At 55.6% G+C, this 25,976-nt stretch overlaps 1 protein-coding gene across 1 annotated transcript in view; it reads left to right on the forward strand.

Annotated features, from left to right (window-relative positions):
* Nucleotides 1-25,976, forward strand: part of LOC137333462 (putative sodium-coupled neutral amino acid transporter 8) — an 85,471-nt gene that overhangs the window by 36,071 nt on the left and 23,424 nt on the right. The window contains exon 4 of the mRNA XM_067997612.1: nt 22,958-23,059. Within this exon, the coding sequence (XP_067853713.1) occupies nt 22,958-23,059 (102 nt within the window). The remainder of the gene's footprint in view (nt 1-22,957; nt 23,060-25,976) is intronic.

Here is a 25,976-nt window from a genome sequence, read left to right on the forward strand (position 1 = left end):
CACCCACACCCACATCCCCACTCACACTGACACCCACTCCCACACTCACACTCACACTCACACCCACTCCCACACTCACACTCACACCCACACCCACATCCACACTCACACTCACACCCACTCCCACACTCACACTCACACCCACACCCACATCCCCACACACACTCACACTCACACTCACACCCACTCCCACACTCACACCCACTCCCACACCCACATCCCCACACACACTCACACCCACTCCCACACTCCCACTCACACCCACACCCACTCCCACACTCACACTCACCCCTACACTCACACCCACACCCACTCCCACACTCACACTCACACTCACACTCACACCCACTCCCACTCACACCCACACCCACACTCACACCCACTCCCACACTCACACTCACACCCACATCCACACTCACACCCACTCGCACACTCTCACTCATACCCACACCCACACTCACACCCACATCCCCATCCACACTCACACCCACTCCCACACTCACACTCACACTCACACCCACTCCCACACTCACACTCACACCCACTCCCACACTCACACTCAACCCCACACCCACACCCCCACCCACACTCACACTCACACCCACACCCACACCCACACCCACATCCCCACTCACACTCACACCCACTCCCACACTCACATTCACACCCACACCCACACTCATACCCACACTCAGACCCACTCCCACTCACAGTCACAACCCCACTCACACTCACACCCACTCCCACACTCTCACTCATACCCACACCCACACTCACACCCACATCCACACTCACACCCACTCCCACACTCACACTCACACCCACTTCCACACTCACACTCACACCCACACCCACACCCACATCCCCACTCACACTCACACCCACTCCCACACTCACATTCACACACACACCCACACTCACACCCACACCCACACCCACACCCACATTCCCAGCCACACTCACACTCACACCCACACCCACACCCACACCCACATCCCCACTCACACTCACACCCACTCCCACACTCACATTCACACCCACACCCACACTCATACCCACACTCAGACCCACTCCCACTCACACTCACACCCACACCCACACTCACATCCACTCCCACACTCTCACTCATACCCACACCCACACTCACACCCACATCCACACTCACACCCACCCCCACATTCACACTCACACTCACACTCACACCCACTCCCAGACTCACACTCACACCCACTCCCACACTCACACCCACACGCACACCCACACCCATACCCACTCCCACACTCACAACCATACTCACACCCACTCCCACACTCACACTCACACCCACTTCCACACTCACACTCACACCCACACCCACACCCACATCCCCACTCACACTCACACCCACTCCCACACTCACATTCACACACACACCCACACTCACACCCACACCCACACCCACACCCACATTCCCAGCCACACTCACACTCACACCCACACCCACACCCACACCCACATCCCCACTCACACTCACACCCACTCCCACACTCACATTCACACCCACACCCACACTCATACCCACACTCAGACCCACTCCCACTCACACTCACACCCACACCCACACTCACATCCACTCCCACACTCTCACTCATACCCACACCCACACTCACACCCTCTCCCACACTCACACGCACACCCACACCCACACCCACATCCCCACCCACACTCACACCCACATCCCCACTCACACTCACACCCACTCCCACACTCCCACTCACACCCACACCTACACTCACACCCACACCCACACTCACACCCACTCCCACACCCACTCCCACACTCATACTCACACCCACATCCCCACTCACACTCACACCCACTCCCACACTCACACTCACACCCACATCCCCACTCACACTCACACCCACTCCCACATCCCCACTCACACTCAAACCCACTCCCACACTCACATTCACACCCACTCCCACACTCACACTCACACCCACTCCCACACTCACACTCACACCCAGACTCACACCCGCTCCCACACTCACACTCACACCCACTCCCACACTCCCACTCACACCCACACCTACACTCACACCCACACCCACACTCACAACCACTCCCACACCCACTCCCACACTCATACTCACACCCACATCCCCACTCACACTCACACCCACTCCCACACTCACACTCACACCCACATCCCCACTCACACTCACACCCACTCCCACATCCCCACTCACACTCAAACCCACTCCCACACTCACATTCACACCCACTCCCACACTCACACTCACACCCACTCCCACACTCACACTCACACCCAGACTCACACCCGCTCCCACACTCACACCCACTCCCACACCCACATCTCCACTCACACTCACACCCACTCCCACACTCCCACTCACACCCACACCCACACTCACACTCACACCCACTCCCACACTCACACCCACTCCCACACCCACTCCCACTCCCACACTCACACTCACACCCACACCCACACTCACACTCACACCCACTCCCACACCCACTCCCACTCCCACACTCTCACTCATACCCACACCCACACTCACACCCACATCCCCACTCACACTCACACCCACTCCCACATCCCCACTCACACTCAAATCCACTCCCACACTCAAATTAACACCCACTCCCACACTCACACTCGCACTCACACCCACTCCCACACTCACACTCACACCCACACTCACACCCACTCCCACACTCACACCCACTCCCACACCCACATCTCCACTCACACTCACACCCACTCCCACACTCTCACTCACACCCACACCCACACTCACACCCACTCCCACTCCCACTCACACCCACACCCACACTCACTCCCACTCCCACACTCACTCCCACACTCACACCCACATCCACACTCACACCCACTCCCACACTCTCACTCATACACACACCCACACTCACACCCACATCCCCATCCACACTCACACCCACTCCCACACTCACACTCACACTCGCACCCACTCCCACACTCACACTCACACCCACACCCACATCCCCACTCACACTCACACCCACACCCACATCCCCACTCACACTCACACCCACTCCCACACTCACACTCACACCCACACCCCCACTCACACTCACACCCACTCCCACACTCACACTCACACTCACACCCACTCCCACACTCACACTCACACTCACACCCACACCCACATCCACACTCACACTCACACCCACTCCCACACTCACACTCACACCCACACACACATCCCCATTCACACCCACTCCCACACTCACACTCACACCCACACCCACACCCACATCCCCACTCACACTCACACCCACTCCCAACCTCACACTCACACGCACACCCACATCCCCACTCACACTCACACCCACTCCCACACTCACATTCACACCCACTCCCACACTCACACTCACACCCACACCCACACTCACACCCACATCCCCATCCACACTCACACCCACTCCCACACTCACACTCACACTTGCACCCACACCCACACTCACACTCGCACCCACTCCCACATCCCCACACACACATTCACACCCACTCCCACACTCACACTCCCACTCACACCCACTCCCACACTCACACCCACTCCCACACCCACATCCCCACTCACACTCACACCCACTCCCACACTCCCACTCACACCCACTCCCACACTCACACTCACCCCTACACTCACACCCACACCCACACCCACTCCCACACTCACACTCACACTCACACCCACTCCCACCCACACCCACATCCACACTCACACCCACTCGCACACTCTCACTCATACCCACACCCACACTCACACCCACATTCCCATCCACACTCACACGCACTCCCACACTCACACTCACACTCACACTCACACCCACTCCCACACTCACACTCACACGCACTCCCACAGTCACACTCACACCCACACCCACATCCCCACTCACTCTCACATTCACACCCACTCCCACACTCACACTCACATTCACACCCACTCCCACACTCACACCCACTCCCACTCCCACTCCCACTCACACCCACACCCACACTCATACCCACACTCACACCCACTCCCACTCCCACTCCCACTCACACCCACTCCCACACTCTCACTCATACCCACACCGAGACTCACACCCACATCCCCATCTACACTCACACTCACTCCCACACTCACTCACACTCATACCCACACCCACATCCCCATCCCCACTCACACTCACACCTACACCCACTCCCACACTCACACTCACACCCACACCCACATCCCCACTCACACTCACACCCACTCCCACACTCACACTCACACCCACACCCACATCCCCACTCACACTCACACCCATTCCCACACTCACACTCACACCCACACTCACACTCACACCCACACCCACATCCCCACTCACACTCACACCCACTCCCACACTCACACTCACACCCACACTCACACTCACACCCACATCCCCACTCACACTCACACCCACTCCCACACTCACACCCACACCCACACCCACACCCACTCCCACACTCACACTCACACCCACACCCACATCCCCACTCACACTCACACCCACTCCCACATTCACACTCACACCCACACTCACACTCACACTCACACCCACTCCCACACTCACACCCACACCCACACCCACTCCCACACTCACACTCACTCCCACACTCACACTCACACCCACACCCACATCCCCACTCACACTCACACCCACTCCCACACTCACACTCACACCCACACTCACACTCACACTCACACCCACTCCCACACTCCCACTCACACCCACACCCACATCCACACTCACACCCACTCCCACACTCACACCCACTCCCACACTCACACCCACTCCCACACTCACATTCATACCCACATCCACACTCACACCCACTCCCACACTCCCACACTCACACCCACACTCACACCCACTCCCACACTCCCACTCACACTCACATCCACACTCACACCCACATCCACACTCACACCCACTCCCACACTCACACTCACACCCACTTCCACACTCACACTCACACCCACACCCACACCCACATCCCCACTCACACTCACACCCACTCCCACACTCACATTCACACACACACCCACACTCACACCCACACCCACACCCACATTCCCAGCCACACTCACACTCACACCCACACCCACACCCACACCCACATCCCCACTCACACTCACACCCACTCCCACACTCACATTCACACCCACACCCACACTCATACCCACACTCAGACCCACTCCCACTCACAGTCACAACCCCACTCACACTCACACTCACACCCATACTCACACCCACTCCCACACCCACACTCACACTCACATCCACACTCACACCCACTCCCACACTCACACTCACACCCACTCCCACACTCACACTCACACCCACACTCACATCCACTCCCACACTCACACTCACACCCACATCCACACTCACACCCACTCCCACACTCTCACTCATACCCACACCCAAACTCACACCCACATCCACACTCACACCCACTCCCACATTCACACTCACACTCACACCCACTCCCACACACACACTCACACCCACTCCCACACTCACACCCACACTCACACGCACACCCATACCCACTCCCACACTCACACTCACACCCATACTCACACCCACTCCCACACCCACACCCACACCCACTCCCACACTCACACCCACTCCCACATCCACATTTCCACTCACACTCACACCCACTCCCACACTCCCACTCACACCCACACCCACACCCACACTCACACCCACTCCCACACTCTCACTCATACCCACACCCACACTCACACCCACATCCCCATCCACACTCGCACCCACTCCCACAGACACAACCACGCCACACCCACATCCCCACTCACACTCACACCCACTCCCACACTCACACTCACACCTACACTCACACCCACACCGACTCCCACACTCACACTCACACCCACACCCATACCCACACACACACCCACTCCCACACTCACACTCACACTCACACCCACATCCCCACTCACACTCACACCCGCTCCCACACTTCCACTCACACCCACACCCACTCCCACACTCACACTCACACCTACACTCACACCCACACCCACACCCACATCCACACCCACTCCTACACTCACACTCACACCCACACCCACATCCCCACTCACACTCACACCCACTCCCACATCCCCACTCACACTCACACCCACTCCCACACTCACACTCAAACCCACACCCATATCCCCACTCACACTCACACCCACTCCCACACTCACACTCACACCCACACCCACATCCCCACTCACACTTACACCCACTCCCAACCTCACACTCACACCCACATCCCCACTCACACTCACACCCACACCCACACCCACATCCCCACTCACACTCACACTCACACCCACACCCACACCCACATCCCCACTCACACTCACACCCTCTCCCACACTCACATTCACACCCACTCACACTCACACTCACACACTCACACCCACTCCCACACTCACACATACTCCCACACCCACTCACACACCCACATCCCCACTCACACTCACGCCCACTCCCACATTCCCACTCACACCCACACCCACACTCATACCCACACTCAGACCCACTCCCACACTCACACTCACACCCACACCCACATCCACACTCACACCCACTCCCACACTCTCACTCATACCTACACCGAAACTCACACCCACATCCACATCCACACTCACACCCACTCCCACACTCACACTCACACCCACTCCCACACTCACACTCACACCCACTCCCACACTCACACTCACACCCACTCCCACACTCACACCCACACTCACACCCACACCCATACCCACTCCCACACTCACACTCACACCCATACTCACACCCACTCCCACACCCACACCCACACCCACTCCCACACTCACACTCACACCCACACTCACACCTACTCCCACACCCACACTCAAACTCACACCCACACCCACACCCACATCCCCACTCACACTCACACCACTCCCACTCACACGTACACCCACACCCACAATCACATCCCCACCCACACTCACACCCACATCCCCACTTACACTCACACTCACTCCCACACTCCCACTCACACCCACACCCACTCCCACACTCACACTCACACCTACACTCACACCCACGCCCACACCCACTCGCACACTCACACTCACACTCACACCCACAACCCCACTCACACTCACACCCACTCCCACACTCACACTCACACCTACACTCACACCCACGCCCACACCCACTCCCACACTCACACTCACACTCACACCCACATGCCCACTCACACTCACACCCACTCCCACATCCCCACTCACATTCACACCCACTCCCACACTCACACTCGCACTCACACCCACTCCCACACTCACACTCACACCCACACTCACACCCACTCCCACACTCACACGCACTCCCACACCCACATCTCCACTCACACTCACACCCACTCCCAAACTCCCACTCACACCCACACCCACACTCACACCCACTCCCACTCCCACTCCCACTCACACCCACACCCACACTCACTCCCACTCCCACACTCACACTCACACCCACACCCACATCCACACTCACACCCGCTCCCACACTCTCACTCATACACACACCCACACTCACACCCACATCCCCATCCACACTCACACCCACTCCCACACTCACACTCACACTCGCACCCACTCCCACACTCACACTCACACCCACACCCACATCCCCACTCACACTCAGACCCACACCCACATACACACTCACACTCACACCCACTCCCACATTCACACTCACACCCACACCCACATCCCCACTCACACTGACACCCACTCCCACACTCACACTCACACTCACACCCACTCCCACACTCACACTCACACCCACACCCACATCCACACTCACACTCACACCCACTCCCACACTCACACTCACACCCACACCCACATCCCCACACACACTCACACTCACACTCACACCCACTCCCACACTCACACCCACTCCCACACCCACATCCCCACACACACTCACACCCACTCCCACACTCCCACTCACACCCACACCCACTCCCACACTCACACTCACCCCTACACTCACACCCACACCCACTCCCACACTCACACTCACACTCACACTCACACCCACTCCCACTCACACCCACACCCACACTCACACCCACTCCCACACTCAAACTCACACCCACATCCACACTCACACCCACTCGCACACTCTCACTCATACCCACACCCACACTCACACCCACATCCCCATCCACACTCACACCCACTCCCACACTCACACTCACACTCACACCCACTCCCACACTCACACTCACACCCACTCCCACACTCACACTCAACCCCACACCCACACCCCCACCCACACTCACACTCACACCCACACCCACACCCACACCCACATCCCCACTCACACTCACACCCACTCCCACACTCACATTCACACCCACACCCACACTCATACCCACACTCAGACCCACTCCCACTCACAGTCACAACCCCACTCACACTCACACCCACTCCCACACTCTCACTCATACCCACACCCACACTCACACCCACATCCACACTCACACCCACTCCCACACTCACACTCACACCCACTTCCACACTCACACTCACACCCACACCCACACCCACATCCCCACTCACACTCACACCCACTCCCACACTCACATTCACACACACACCCACACTCACACCCACACCCACACCCACACCCACATTCCCAGCCACACTCACACTCACACCCACACCCACACCCACACCCACATCCCCACTCACACTCACACCCACTCCCACACTCACATTCACACCCACACCCACACTCATACCCACACTCAGACCCACTCCCACTCACACTCACACCCACACCCACACTCACATCCACTCCCACACTCTCACTCATACCCACACCCACACTCACACCCACATCCACACTCACACCCACCCCCACATTCACACTCACACTCACACTCACACCCACTCCCAGACTCACACTCACACCCACTCCCACACTCACACCCACACGCACACCCACACCCATACCCACTCCCACACTCACAACCATACTCACACCCACACCCACACCCACACCCACACCCACACACACTCCCACACTCACACTCACACCCACACTCACACCCACTCCCACACCCTCTCCCACACTCACACGCACACCCACACCCACACCCACATCCCCACCCACACTCACACCCACATCCCCACTCACACTCACACCCACTCCCACACTCCCACTCACACCCACACCTACACTCACACCCACACCCACACTCACACCCACTCCCACACCCACTCCCACACTCATACTCACACCCACATCCCCACTCACACTCACACCCACTCCCACACTCACATCCCCACTCACACTCACACTCACACCCACACCCACACCCACATCCCCACTCACACTCACACCCTCTCCCACACTCACATTCACACCCACTCACACTCACACTCACACACTCACACCCACTCCCACACTCACACCCACATCCCCACTCACACTCACGCCCACTCCCACATTCCCACTCACACCCACACCCACACTCATACCCACACTCAGACCCACTCCCACACTCACACTCACACCCACACCCACATCCACACTCACACCCACTCCCACACTCTCACTCATACCTACACCGAAACTCACACCCACATCCACATCCACACTCACACCCACTCCCACACTCACACTCACACCCACTCCCACACTCACACTCACACCCACTCCCACACTCACACCCACACTCACACCCACACCCATACCCACTCCCACACTCACACTCACACCCATACTCACACCCACTCCCACACCCACACCCACACCCACTCCCACACTCACACTCACACCCACACTCACACCTACTCCCACACCCACACTCAAACTCACACCCACACCCACACCCACATCCCCACTCACACTCACACCACTCCCACTCACACGTACACCCACACCCACAATCACATCCCCACCCACACTCACACCCACATCCCCACTTACACTCACACTCACTCCCACACTCCCACTCACACCCACACCCACTCCCACACTCACACTCACACCTACACTCACACCCACGCCCACACCCACTCCCACACTCACACTCACACTCACACCCACATCCCCACTCACACTCACACCCACTCCCACACTCACACTCACACCTACACTCACACCCACGCCCACACCCACTCCCACACTCACACTCACACTCACACCCACATGCCCACTCACACTCACACCCACTCCCACATCCCCACTCACATTCACACCCACTCCCACACTCACACTCGCACTCACACCCACTCCCACACTCACACTCACACCCACACTCACACCCACTCCCACACTCACACGCACTCCCACACCCACATCTCCACTCACACTCACACCCACTCCCACACTCCCACTCACACCCACACCCACACTCACACCCACTCCCACTCCCACTCCCACTCACACCCACACCCACACTCACTCCCACTCCCACACTCACACTCACACCCACACCCACATCCACACTCACACCCGCTCCCACACTCTCACTCATACACACACCCACACTCACACCCACATCCCCATCCACACTCACACCCACTCCCACACTCACACTCACACTCGCACCCACTCCCACACTCACACTCACACCCACACCCACATCCCCACTCACACTCAGACCCACACCCACATACACACTCACACTCACACCCACTCCCACATTCACACTCACACCCACACCCACATCCCCACTCACACTGACACCCACTCCCACACTCACACTCACACTCACACCCACTCCCACACTCACACTCACACCCACACCCACATCCACACTCACACTCACACCCACTCCCACACTCACACTCACACCCACACCCACATCCCCACACACACTCACACTCACACTCACACCCACTCCCACACTCACACCCACTCCCACACCCACATCCCCACACACACTCACACCCACTCCCACACTCCCACTCACACCCACACCCACTCCCACACTCACACTCACCCCTACACTCACACCCACACCCACTCCCACACTCACACTCACACTCACACTCACACCCACTCCCACTCACACCCACACCCACACTCACACCCACTCCCACACTCAAACTCACACCCACATCCACACTCACACCCACTCGCACACTCTCACTCATACCCACACCCACACTCACACCCACATCCCCATCCACACTCACACCCACTCCCACACTCACACTCACACTCACACCCACTCCCACACTCACACTCACACCCACTCCCACACTCACACTCAACCCCACACCCACACCCCCACCCACACTCACACTCACACCCACACCCACACCCACACCCACATCCCCACTCACACTCACACCCACTCCCACACTCACATTCACACCCACACCCACACTCATACCCACACTCAGACCCACTCCCACTCACAGTCACAACCCCACTCACACTCACACCCACTCCCACACTCTCACTCATACCCACACCCACACTCACACCCACATCCACACTCACACCCACTCCCACACTCACACTCACACCCACTTCCACACTCACACTCACACCCACACCCACACCCACATCCCCACTCACACTCACACCCACTCCCACACTCACATTCACACACACACCCACACTCACACCCACACCCACACCCACACCCACATTCCCAGCCACACTCACACTCACACCCACACCCACACCCACACCCACATCCCCACTCACACTCACACCCACTCCCACACTCACATTCACACCCACACCCACACTCATACCCACACTCAGACCCACTCCCACTCACACTCACACCCACACCCACACTCACATCCACTCCCACACTCTCACTCATACCCACACCCACACTCACACCCACATCCACACTCACACCCACCCCCACATTCACACTCACACTCACACTCACACCCACTCCCAGACTCACACTCACACCCACTCCCACACTCACACCCACACGCACACCCACACCCATACCCACTCCCACACTCACAACCATACTCACACCCACACCCACACCCACACCCACACCCACACACACTCCCACACTCACACTCACACCCACACTCACACCCACTCCCACACCCTCTCCCACACTCACACGCACACCCACACCCACACCCACATCCCCACCCACACTCACACCCACATCCCCACTCACACTCACACCCACTCCCACACTCCCACTCACACCCACACCTACACTCACACCCACACCCACACTCACACCCACTCCCACACCCACTCCCACACTCATACTCACACCCACATCCCCACTCACACTCACACCCACTCCCACACTCACATCCCCACTCACACTCACACTCACACCCACACCCACACCCACATCCCCACTCACACTCACACCCTCTCCCACACTCACATTCACACCCACTCACACTCACACTCACACACTCACACCCACTCCCACACTCACACCCACATCCCCACTCACACTCACGCCCACTCCCACATTCCCACTCACACCCACACCCACACTCATACCCACACTCAGACCCACTCCCACACTCACACTCACACCCACACCCACATCCACACTCACACCCACTCCCACACTCTCACTCATACCTACACCGAAACTCACACCCACATCCACATCCACACTCACACCCACTCCCACACTCACACTCACACCCACTCCCACACTCACACTCACACCCACTCCCACACTCACACCCACACTCACACCCACACCCATACCCACTCCCACACTCACACTCACACCCATACTCACACCCACTCCCACACCCACACCCACACCCACTCCCACACTCACACTCACACCCACACTCACACCTACTCCCACACCCACACTCAAACTCACACCCACACCCACACCCACATCCCCACTCACACTCACACCACTCCCACTCACACGTACACCCACACCCACAATCACATCCCCACCCACACTCACACCCACATCCCCACTTACACTCACACTCACTCCCACACTCCCACTCACACCCACACCCACTCCCACACTCACACTCACACCTACACTCACACCCACGCCCACACCCACTCCCACACTCACACTCACACTCACACCCACATCCCCACTCACACTCACACCCACTCCCACACTCACACTCACACCTACACTCACACCCACGCCCACACCCACTCCCACACTCACACTCACACTCACACCCACATGCCCACTCACACTCACACCCACTCCCACATCCCCACTCACATTCACACCCACTCCCACACTCACACTCGCACTCACACCCACTCCCACACTCACACTCACACCCACACTCACACCCACTCCCACACTCACACGCACTCCCACACCCACATCTCCACTCACACTCACACCCACTCCCACACTCCCACTCACACCCACACCCACACTCACACCCACTCCCACTCCCACTCCCACTCACACCCACACCCACACTCACTCCCACTCCCACACTCACACTCACACCCACACCCACATCCACACTCACACCCGCTCCCACACTCTCACTCATACACACACCCACACTCACACCCACATCCCCATCCACACTCACACCCACTCCCACACTCACACTCACACTCGCACCCACTCCCACACTCACACTCACACCCACACCCACATCCCCACTCACACTCAGACCCACACCCACATACACACTCACACTCACACCCACTCCCACATTCACACTCACACCCACACCCACATCCCCACTCACACTGACACCCACTCCCACACTCACACTCACACTCACACCCACTCCCACACTCACACTCACACCCACACCCACATCCACACTCACACTCACACCCACTCCCACACTCACACTCACACCCACACCCACATCCCCACACACACTCACACTCACACTCACACCCACTCCCACACTCACACCCACTCCCACACCCACATCCCCACACACACTCACACCCACTCCCACACTCCCACTCACACCCACACCCACTCCCACACTCACACTCACCCCTACACTCACACCCACACCCACTCCCACACTCACACTCACACTCACACTCACACCCACTCACACTCACACCCACACCCACACTCACACCCACTCCCACACTCACACTCACACCCACATCCACACTCACACCCACTCGCACACTCTCACTCATACCCACACCCACACTCACACCCACATCCCCATCCACACTCACACCCACTCCCACACTCACACTCACACTCACACCCACTCCCACACTCACACCCACACCCACTCCCACACTCACACTCACACTCACACTCACACCCACTCACACTCACACCCACACCCACACTCACACCCACTCCCACACTCACACTCACACCCACATCCACACTCACACCCACTCGCACACTCTCACTCATACCCACACCCACACTCACACCCACATCCCCATCCACACTCACACTCACACCTACACTCACACCCACGCCCACACCTACTCCCACACTCACACTCACACTCACACCCACATGCCCACTCACACTCACACCCACTCCCACATCCCCACTCACATTCACACCCACTCCCACACTCACACTCGCACTCACACCCACTCCCACACTCACACTCACACCCACACTCACACCCACTCCCACACTCACACGCACTCCCACACCCACATCTCCACTCACACTCACACCCACTCCCACACTCCCACTCACACCCACACCCACACTCACACCCACTCCCACTCCCACTCCCACTCACACCCACACCCACACTCACTCCCACTCCCACACTCACACTCACACCCACACCCACATCCACACTCACACCCGCTCCCACACTCTCACTCATACACACACCCACACTCACACCCACATCCCCATCCACACTCACACCCACTCCCACACTCACACTCACACTCGCACCCACTCCCACACTCACACTCACACCCACACCCACATCCCCACTCACACTCAGACCCACACCCACATACACACTCACACTCACACCCACTCCCACATTCACACTCACACCCACACCCACATCCCCACTCACACTGACACCCACTCCCACACTCACACTCACACTCACACCCACTCCCACACTCACACTCACACCCACACCCACATCCACACTCACACTCACACCCACTCCCACACTCACACTCACACCCACACCCACATCCCCACACACACTCACACTCACACTCACACCCACTCCCACACCCACATCCCCACACACACTCACACCCACTCCCACACTCCCACTCACACCCACACCCACTCCCACACTCACACTCACCCCTACACTCACACCCACACCCACTCCCACACTCACACTCACACTCACACTCACACCCACTCACACTCACACCCACACCCACACTCACACCCACTCCCACACTCACACTCACACCCACATCCACACTCACACCCACTCGCACACTCTCACTCATACCCACACCCACACTCACACCCACATCCCCATCCACACTCACACCCACTCCCACACTCACACTCACACTCACACCCACTCCCACACTCACACTCACACCCACTCCCACACTCACACTCAACCCCACACCCACACCCCCACCCACACTCACACTCACACCCACACCCACACCCACACCCACATCCCCACTCACACTCACACCCACTCCCACACTCACATTCACACCCACACCCACACTCATACCCACACTCAGACCCACTCCCACTCACAGTCACAACCCCACTCACACTCACACCCACTCCCACACTCTCACTCATACCCACACCCACACTCACACCCACATCCACACTCACACCCACTCCCACACTCACACTCACACCCACTTCCACACTCACACTCACACCCACACCCACACCCACATCCCCACTCACACTCACACCCACTCCCACACTCACACTCACACTCACACTCACACCCACTCACACTCACACCCACACCCACACTCACACCCACTCCCACACTCACACTCACACCCACATCCACACTCACACCCACTCGCACACTCTCACTCATACCCACACCCACACTCACACCCACATCCCCATCCACACTCACACTCACACCTACACTCACACCCACGCCCACACCTACTCCCACACTCACACTCACACTCACACCCACATGCCCACTCACACTCACACCCACTCCCACATCCCCACTCACATTCACACCCACTCCCACACTCACACTCGCACTCACACCCACTCCCACACTCACACTCACACCCACACTCACACCCACTCCCACACTCACACGCACTCCCACACCCACATCTCCACTCACACTCACACCCACTCCCACACTCCCACTCACACCCACACCCACACTCACACCCACTCCCACTCCCACTCCCACTCACACCCACACCCACACTCACTCCCACTCCCACACTCACACTCACACCCACACCCACATCCACACTCACACCCGCTCCCACACTCTCACTCATACACACACCCACACTCACACCCACATCCCCATCCACACTCACACCCACTCCCACACTCACACTCACACTCGCACCCACTCCCACACTCACACTCACACCCACACCCACATCCCCACTCACACTCAGACCCACACCCACATACACACTCACACTCACACCCACTCCCACATTCACACTCACACCCACACCCACATCCCCACTCACACTGACACCCACTCCCACACTCACACTCACACTCACACCCACTCCCACACTCACACTCACACCCACACCCACATCCACACTCACACTCACACCCACTCCCACACTCACACTCACACCCACACCCACATCCCCACACACACTCACACTCACACTCACACCCACTCCCACACCCACATCCCCACACACACTCACACCCACTCCCACACTCCCACTCACACCCACACCCACTCCCACACTCACACTCACCCCTACACTCACACCCACACCCACTCCCACACTCACACTCACACTCACACTCACACCCACTCACACTCACACCCACACCCACACTCACACCCACTCCCACACTCACACTCACACCCACATCCACACTCACACCCACTCGCACACTCTCACTCATACCCACACCCACACTCACACCCACATCCCCATCCACACTCACACCCACTCCCACACTCACACTCACACTCACACCCACTCCCACACTCACACTCACACCCACTCCCACACTCACACTCAACCCCACACCCACACCCCCACCCACACTCACACTCACACCCACACCCACACCCACACCCACATCCCCACTCACACTCACACCCACTCCCACACTCACATTCACACCCACACCCACACTCATACCCACACTCAGACCCACTCCCACTCACAGTCACAACCCCACTCACACTCACACCCACTCCCACACTCTCACTCATACCCACACCCACACTCACACCCACATCCACACTCACACCCACTCCCACACTCACACTCACACCCACTTCCACACTCACACTCACACCCACACCCACACCCACATCCCCACTCACACTCACACCCACTCCCACACTCACATTCACACACACACCCACACTCACACCCACACCCACACCCACACCCACATTCCCAGCCACACTCACACTCACACCCACACCCACACCCACACCCACACCCACATCCCCACTCACACTCACACCCACTCCCACACTCACATTCACACCCACACCCACACTCATACCCACACTCAGACCCACTCCCACTCACACTCACACCCACACCCACACTCACATCCACTCCCACACTCTCACTCATACCCACACCCACACTCACACCCACATCCACACTCACACCCACCCCCACATTCACACTCACACTCACACTCACACCCACTCCCAGACTCACACTCACACCCACTCCCACACTCACACCCACACGCACACCCACACCCATACCCACTCCCACACTCACAACCATACTCACACCCACTCCCACACCCACACCCACACCCACACACACTCCCACACTCACACTCACACCCACACTCACACCCACTCCCACACCCTCTCCCACACTCACACGCACACCCACACCCACACCCACATCCCCACCCACACTCACACCCACATCCCCACTCACACTCACACCCACTCCCACACTCCCACTCACACCCACACCTACACTCACACCCACACCCACACTCACACCCACTCCCACACCCACTCCCACACTCATACTCACACCCACATCCCCACTCACACTCACACCCACTCCCACACTCACACTCACACCCACATCCCCACTCACACTCACACCCACTCCCACATCCCCACTCACACTCAAACCCACTCCCACACTCACATTCACACCCACTCCCACACTCACACTCACACCCACTCCCACACTCACACTCACACCCAGACTCACACCCGCTCCCACACTCACAATCACACCCACTCCCACACTCCCACTCACACCCACACCTACACTCACACCCACACCCACACTCACACCCACTCCCACACCCACTCCCACACTCATACTCACACCCACATCCCCACTCACACTCACACCCACTCCCACACTCACACTCACACCCACATCCCCACTCACACTCACACCCACTCCCACATCCCCACTCACACTCAAACCCACTCCCACACTCACATTCACACCCACTCCCACACTCACACTCACACCCACTCCCACACTCACACTCACACCCAGACTCACACCCGCTCCCACACTCACACCCACTCCCACACCCACATCTCCACTCACACTCACACCCACTCCCACACTCCCACTCACACCCACACCCACACTCACACTCACACCCACTCCCACACTCACACCCACTCCCACACCCACTCCCACTCCCACACTCACACTCACACCCACACCCACACTCACACTCACACCCACTCCCACACCCACTCCCACTCCCACACTCTCACTCATACCCACACCCACACTCACACCCACATCCCCACTCACACTCACACCCACTCCCACATCCCCACTCACACTCAAATCCACTCCCACACTCAAATTAACACCCACTCCCACACTCACACTCGCACTCACACCCACTCCCACACTCACACTCACACCCACACTCACACCCACTCCCACACTCACACCCACTCCCACACCCACATCTCCACTCACACTCACACCCACTCCCACACTCTCACTCACACCCACACCCACACTCACACCCACTCCCACTCCCACTCACACCCACACCCACACTCACTCCCACTCCCACACTCACTCCCACACTCACACCCACATCCACACTCACACCCACTCCCACACTCTCACTCATACACACACCCACACTCACACCCACATCCCCATCCACACTCACACCCACTCCCACACTCACACTCACACTCGCACCCACTCCCACACTCACACTCACACCCACACCCACATCCCCACTCACACTCACACCCACACCCACATCCCCACTCACACTCACACCCACTCCCACACTCACACTCACACCCACACCCCCACTCACACTCACACCCACTCCCACACTCACACTCACACTCACACCCACTCCCACACTCACACTCACACCCACACCCACATCCACACTCACACTCACACCCACTCCCACACTCACACTCACACCCACACACACATCCCCATTCACACCCACTCCCACACTCACACTCACACCCACACCCACACCCACATCCCCACTCACACTCACACCCACTCCCAACCTCACACTCACACGCACACCCACATCCCCACTCACACTCACACCCACTCCCACACTCACATTCACACCCACTCCCACACTCACACTCACACCCACACCCACACTCACACCCACATCCCCATCCACACTCACACCCACTCCCACACTCACACTCACACTCGCACCCACACCCACACTCACACTCGCACCCACTCCCACATCCCCACACACACATTCACACCCACTCCCACACTCACACTCCCACTCACACCCACTCCCACACTCACACCCACTCCCACACCCACATCCCCACTCACACTCACACCCACTCCCACACTCCCACTCACACCCACTCCCACACTCACACTCACCCCTACACTCACACCCACACCCACACCCACTCCCACACTCACACTCACACTCACACCCACTCCCACCCACACCCACATCCACACTCACACCCACTCGCACACTCTCACTCATACCCACACCCACACTCACACCCACATTCCCATCCACACTCACACGCTCTCCCACACTCACACTCACACTCACACTCACACCCACTCCCACACTCACACTCACACGCACTCCCACAGTCACACTCACACCCACACCCACATCCCCACTCACTCTCACATTCACACCCACTCCCACACTCACACTCACATTCACACCCACTCCCACACTCACACCCACTCCCACTCCCACTCCCACTCACACCCACACCCACACTCATACCCACACTCACACCCACTCCCACTCCCACTCCCACTCACACCCACTCCCACACTCTCACTCATACCCACACCCAGACTCACACCCACATCCCCATCTACACTCACACTCACTCCCACACTCACTCACACTCATACCCACACCCACATCCCCATCCCCACTCACACTCACACCTACACCCACTCCCACACTCACACTCACACCCACACCCACATCCCCACTCACACTCACACCCACTCCCACACTCACACTCACACCCACACCCACATCCCCACTCACACTCACACCCACTCCCACACTCACACTCACACCCACACTCACACTCACACCCACACCCACATCCCCACTCACACTCACACCCACTCCCACACTCACACTCACACCCACACTCACACTCACACCCACACCCACATCCCCACTCACACTCACACCCACTCCCACACTCACACCCACACCCACACCCACACCCACTCCCACACTCACACTCACACCCACACCCACATCCCCACTCACACTCACACCCACTCCCACACTCACACTCACACCCACACTCACACTCACACTCACACCCACTCCCACACTCACACCCACACCCACACCCACTCCCACACTCACACTCACTCCCACACTCACACTCACACCCACACCCACATCCCCACTCACACTCACACCCACTCCCACACTCACACTCACACCCACACTCACACTCACACTCACACCCACTCCCACACTCCCACTCACACCCACACCCACATCCACACTCACACCCACTCCCACACTCACACCCACTCCCACACTCACACCCACTCCCACACTCACATTCATACCCACATCCACACTCACACCCACTCCCACACTCCCACTCACACCCACATCCACACTCACACCCACATCCCCATCCCCACTCACACCCACACTCACACCCACATCCCCACCCCCACTCACACTCACACCCACTCCCACACTCCCACCCACATCCCCACCCCCACTCACACCCATCTTCACCCACACCAGTTTACATGAACTTCTTCACATTAAACTCCATTTGCCATTGCTCGGCCCATCTACATCATTGGTCATGGGTTATTTGAATATTTTCAATGTCTCCTATATTGATTTCTGAACACGTAGCTTGGTGTCAGCAGCATGTTTTATAACATTATCACTGGAGGTGGCAGTCTGTAGATCATTTGTGAAAAGTAATAAGAACGAGAGGACTTACCAGTCACTGATTATCCATTTTCTGCTTTGCTGGTTTTCTATCGATCTGACTATTTTGCCAGTAATTTCATGCACTTTTATCTGCTTTAAAAACCCCACATATGGAACCTTATCAAATGCTTTTGAAAATTTAAGTATATTACATCTGCCAGGCCAATTGACCATTTCAGTTAAATAATTCTAGTGGATTTGTACAGAATCCTTCGAGAACAACAAATTGTATTTATACAGACCACCAATATAAAACACAAACTTCCCAATGCTCCTCACAGCTCGGCATTAGGAAAATGAACACTGATAGAGGGTGTGAGTGATTCGGGAGGTTAACCAGAGGCTTGGCCAAGGAGATGAGAATTTTCCTAACTGCAGACACCAGGGTAACCAGCCCATAATAACCTAGATCGAGCGTTGTTGCTTTTTGAAAATTGGGACGATGTATGCAACTTCTCAAACCTCAGATACAATCCCTGAACTCTTGAAGAGGTTACTCAGATCCTAACCTACTTCATTAGTGTAAACGTGTGTACTAGTGGATGTGGGTGAGTGTGTGGGTGTGAATGTGGGTGTGAGTGTGAGTGTGCATGTGAGTGTGGGAGTGAGTGTGTGTGTGAGCGTGAGTGTGGGAGTGGGTGTGAGTGGGAGTGTGAGTGTGGGAGTGAGTATGAGTGTGAGTGCATGTGCTTGTGTCTGTGAGTCTGTGTGTGCCTGTGTGTCTGTCTGTCTGTGTGCCTGTGTGTCTGTGTGCATGTTTGTGTCTGTGTGTGTGTGCCTGTATTTGTCTGTGTGTGTGTCTGTGTCTGTCTGTCTGTGTGTCTGTGTGTGTCTCTGTGTGTGTGTTTGTCTGTGTGTATCTGTGTGTGTTTGTGTGCGTCTGTCCGTGTGTGTGCCTGTGTCCGTGTGTGTGTGTGTCCATGTGTGTGTGTCCGTGTGTCCGTGTGTGTGTGTGTGTGTCCGTGTGTATGTGTGTCCGTGTGTCCGTGTGTGCGTGTGCGTGTGTGTGTATCTGTGTATGTCTGTGTGTGTTTGTGTATGTCTGTCTGTGTGTGTGTGTGCCTGTGTGTGTCTCTGTGTGTGTGTCCGTATGTGTCTGTCTGTGCGTGGGTCCGTGTGTGTGTGTGTGTGTCCGTGCGTGTCTGTCTGAGTGTCCGTGCGTGTCTGTCTGTGTGTCCGTGTGTGTGTGTGTGTGTGTGTCTGTGTTGGTTCTGTGTGAGGGGAGGATTGTGCCCAGTTCTGGTTGATAGATGGAGTTGTCAGTCTCAGGGGTGAGTGTGCCCTCTCCTCAGTTTGTACTCACTGATCTTTTCCCTCCCTCAGTATACTGGGGACTTTTGCAGCCACGTATTTAACAATTATGGTCGTCGTGAAATTCTACCTGATGAAGGATTCTGTTTTCATCCCAGAACATCGCAGCTCCAGGTAAGACAGAGAACACCCGAGGTGGTTCAGTTCAGTGTGGAAAGTGGGACAATCCATTACACATGGGGAAATCCATATAAATGTCTTGTCGCATTTACACGAAATGTGCTCATATCTGCAATGACAGCTCACGACACCAGCTGCATCCACAGAGAATTACACTTTAAAAGCATGACAGATGGGCAGGACGTGGTCTCATTCTAATGTCTCCAGTACAAATTAATTTTAATGTTTTTTGTCAGTTCTGGCACACCATTTGTGATATCTTTACCACAGTGAACTAATACTTGGTGATTCTGGTTCTATTTCCACTGGTATTTGCCCCCACAAGTGTTCTCAATGTAATAGGGTTTATAAAGTGCTCGTTTGCCACACAGAGAGGGACTGAGTGATGCAGTGCGTTAGGCATCAGCCTTTCAAAACTTGGGTTTAAATCCACATTAGACTGAACTTTTGTATCTGGCACTTGCGGTTGCGTGTTGATCCATTCCATGTTTCATATCTGACGCTCGATGTAGTGTATTGATCCATTCCATGTTTCATATCTGACGCTCGATGTAGTGTATTGATCCATTCCATGTTTTGTGTCTGATACTCGATGTAGTGTATTGATCCATTCCATGTTTTGTGTCTGATACTCGATGTAGTGTATTGATCCATTCCATGTTTTGTGTCTGATACTCGATGTAGTGTATCGCTTCATTCCATGTTTTGGATCTGATACTCGATGTAGTGTATCGCTTCATTCTGTGTTTTGTATTTAACACTCAATGTAGTGCATTGATCCATTCTGTATTTATATCTAACACTCCATGCAGTGCATTGATCCATTCCATGTTTTGCACCTGACACGCATGCAGTGTATTGAGCCATTCCGTGTTTTGTATCTGACACTCGATGTAGTGTATTCATCCATTCCGTGTTTTGTGTTTAACACTCAATGTAGTGTATTGATCCAGTCCATGTTTTGTGTCTGATACTCGATGTAGTGTATCGCTTCATTCCATGTTTTGTGTCTGATACTCGATGTAGTGTATCGCTTCATTCTGTGTTTTGGATCTGATACTCGATGTAGTGTATCGCTTCATTCCATGTTTTGGATCTGATACTCGATGTAGTGTATCGCTTCATTCCATGTTTTGGATCTGATACTCGATGTAGTGTATCGCTTCATTCTGTGTTTTGTATTTAACACTCAATGTAGTGCATTGATCCATTCTGTATTTATATCTAACACTCGATGTAGTGTATTGATCCATTCCGTGTTTTGTATCTGACACTCGATGTAGTGTATTGATCCATTCCGAGTTTTGTATCCGACACTCGATGCAGTATATTGGTCTAATCCATGTTGTGCATCTGACACTCGGTGCAGTGTATAGATCCATTCCATGTTTTGGATCTGCCACTCGATGTCGTGTATTGATCCGTTCCATTTTTTGTATGTGTCACGCAATGCAGTATATTGATCCATTCCGTGTTTTGTATTTAACAATCAATGTAGTGCATTGATCCAGTCCATGTTTTATATCTAACACTCGATGTAGTGTATTGATCCGTTCCATGTTTTGTATGTGACACTCGAAGTAGTGTATTGATCCATTCCGAGTTTTGTATCCGACACTCGATGCAGTATATTGATCTAATCCATGTTGTGCATCTGACACTCGGTGTAGTGTATAGATCCATTCCATGTTTTGGATATGCCACTCGATGTCGTGTATTGGCCCATTCCATGTTGTGTAGCTGACACTCGATGTAGTGTATGGCTCCATTCCATGTTTTGTATCTGACCCTTGATGTTGTGTAGTGCTATATTCCATGTTTTGTAGCTGATTCTCGATGTAATGTATTGATCCATTCCATGCTTTGCACCTGACACTCGATGCAGTGTATTGATCCATTCCATGTTTTGCACCTGATCCTCGGTGCAATGTATTGCTCCATTCCGTGTTTTGTATCTGACCCTCGATGTAATGTATTGGTCCATTCCATGTTTTGCACTTGACACTCAATGTAGTGTATTGATCCATTCCATGTTTTCTTTCTGACCCTCAATGTAGTGTATTGATCCTTTCCATGTTTTGTATCCGACCCTCAATGTAGTGTATTGGTCCATTCCATGTTTTGCACCTGACACTCTTTGTAGTGTATTGATCCATTCCATGTTTTGCACCTGATCCTCGGTGTAGTGTATGGATCCATTCCGTGTTTTGTATCTGACACTCTATGTAATGTATTGCTCCATTCCGTGTTTTGTATCTGACCCTCGATGTAATGTATTGCTCCATTCCGTGTTTTGTATCTGACACTCGATGTAGTGTATTGCTCTATTCCGTGTTTTGTATCTGACACTCTATGTAACGTATTGCTCCATTCCGTGTTTTGTATCTGACCCTCTCTGTAATGTATTGCTCCATTCCGTGTTTTGTATCTGACCCTCTCTGTAATGTATTGCTCCATTCCGTGTTTTGTATCTGACCCTCTCTGTAATGTATTGCTCCATTCCGTGTTTTGTATCTGACCCTCTCTGTAATGTATTGCTCCATTCCGTGTTTTGTATCTGACCCTCTCTGTAATGTATTGCTCCATTCCGTGTTTTGTATCTGACCCTCTCTGTAACGTATTGCTCCATTCCGTGTTTTGTATCTGACCCTCTCTGTAACGTATTGCTCCATTCCGTGTTTTGTATCTGACCCTCTCTGTAATGTATTGCTCCATTCCGTGTTTTGTATCTGACCCTCTCTGTAATGTATTGCTCCATTCCGTGTTTTGTATCTGACCCTCTCTGTAACGTATTGCTCCATTCCGTGTTTTGTATCTGACCCTCTCTGTAACGTATTGCTCCATTCCGTGTTTTGTATCTGACCCTCTCTGTAATGTATTGCTCCATTCCGTGTTTTGTATCTGACCCTCT

The sequence above is a fragment of the Heptranchias perlo genome, chromosome 16 (assembly GCF_035084215.1).
Source record: "Heptranchias perlo isolate sHepPer1 chromosome 16, sHepPer1.hap1, whole genome shotgun sequence".
In the NCBI taxonomy this organism is placed as follows: domain Eukaryota; kingdom Metazoa; phylum Chordata; class Chondrichthyes; order Hexanchiformes; family Hexanchidae; genus Heptranchias; species Heptranchias perlo.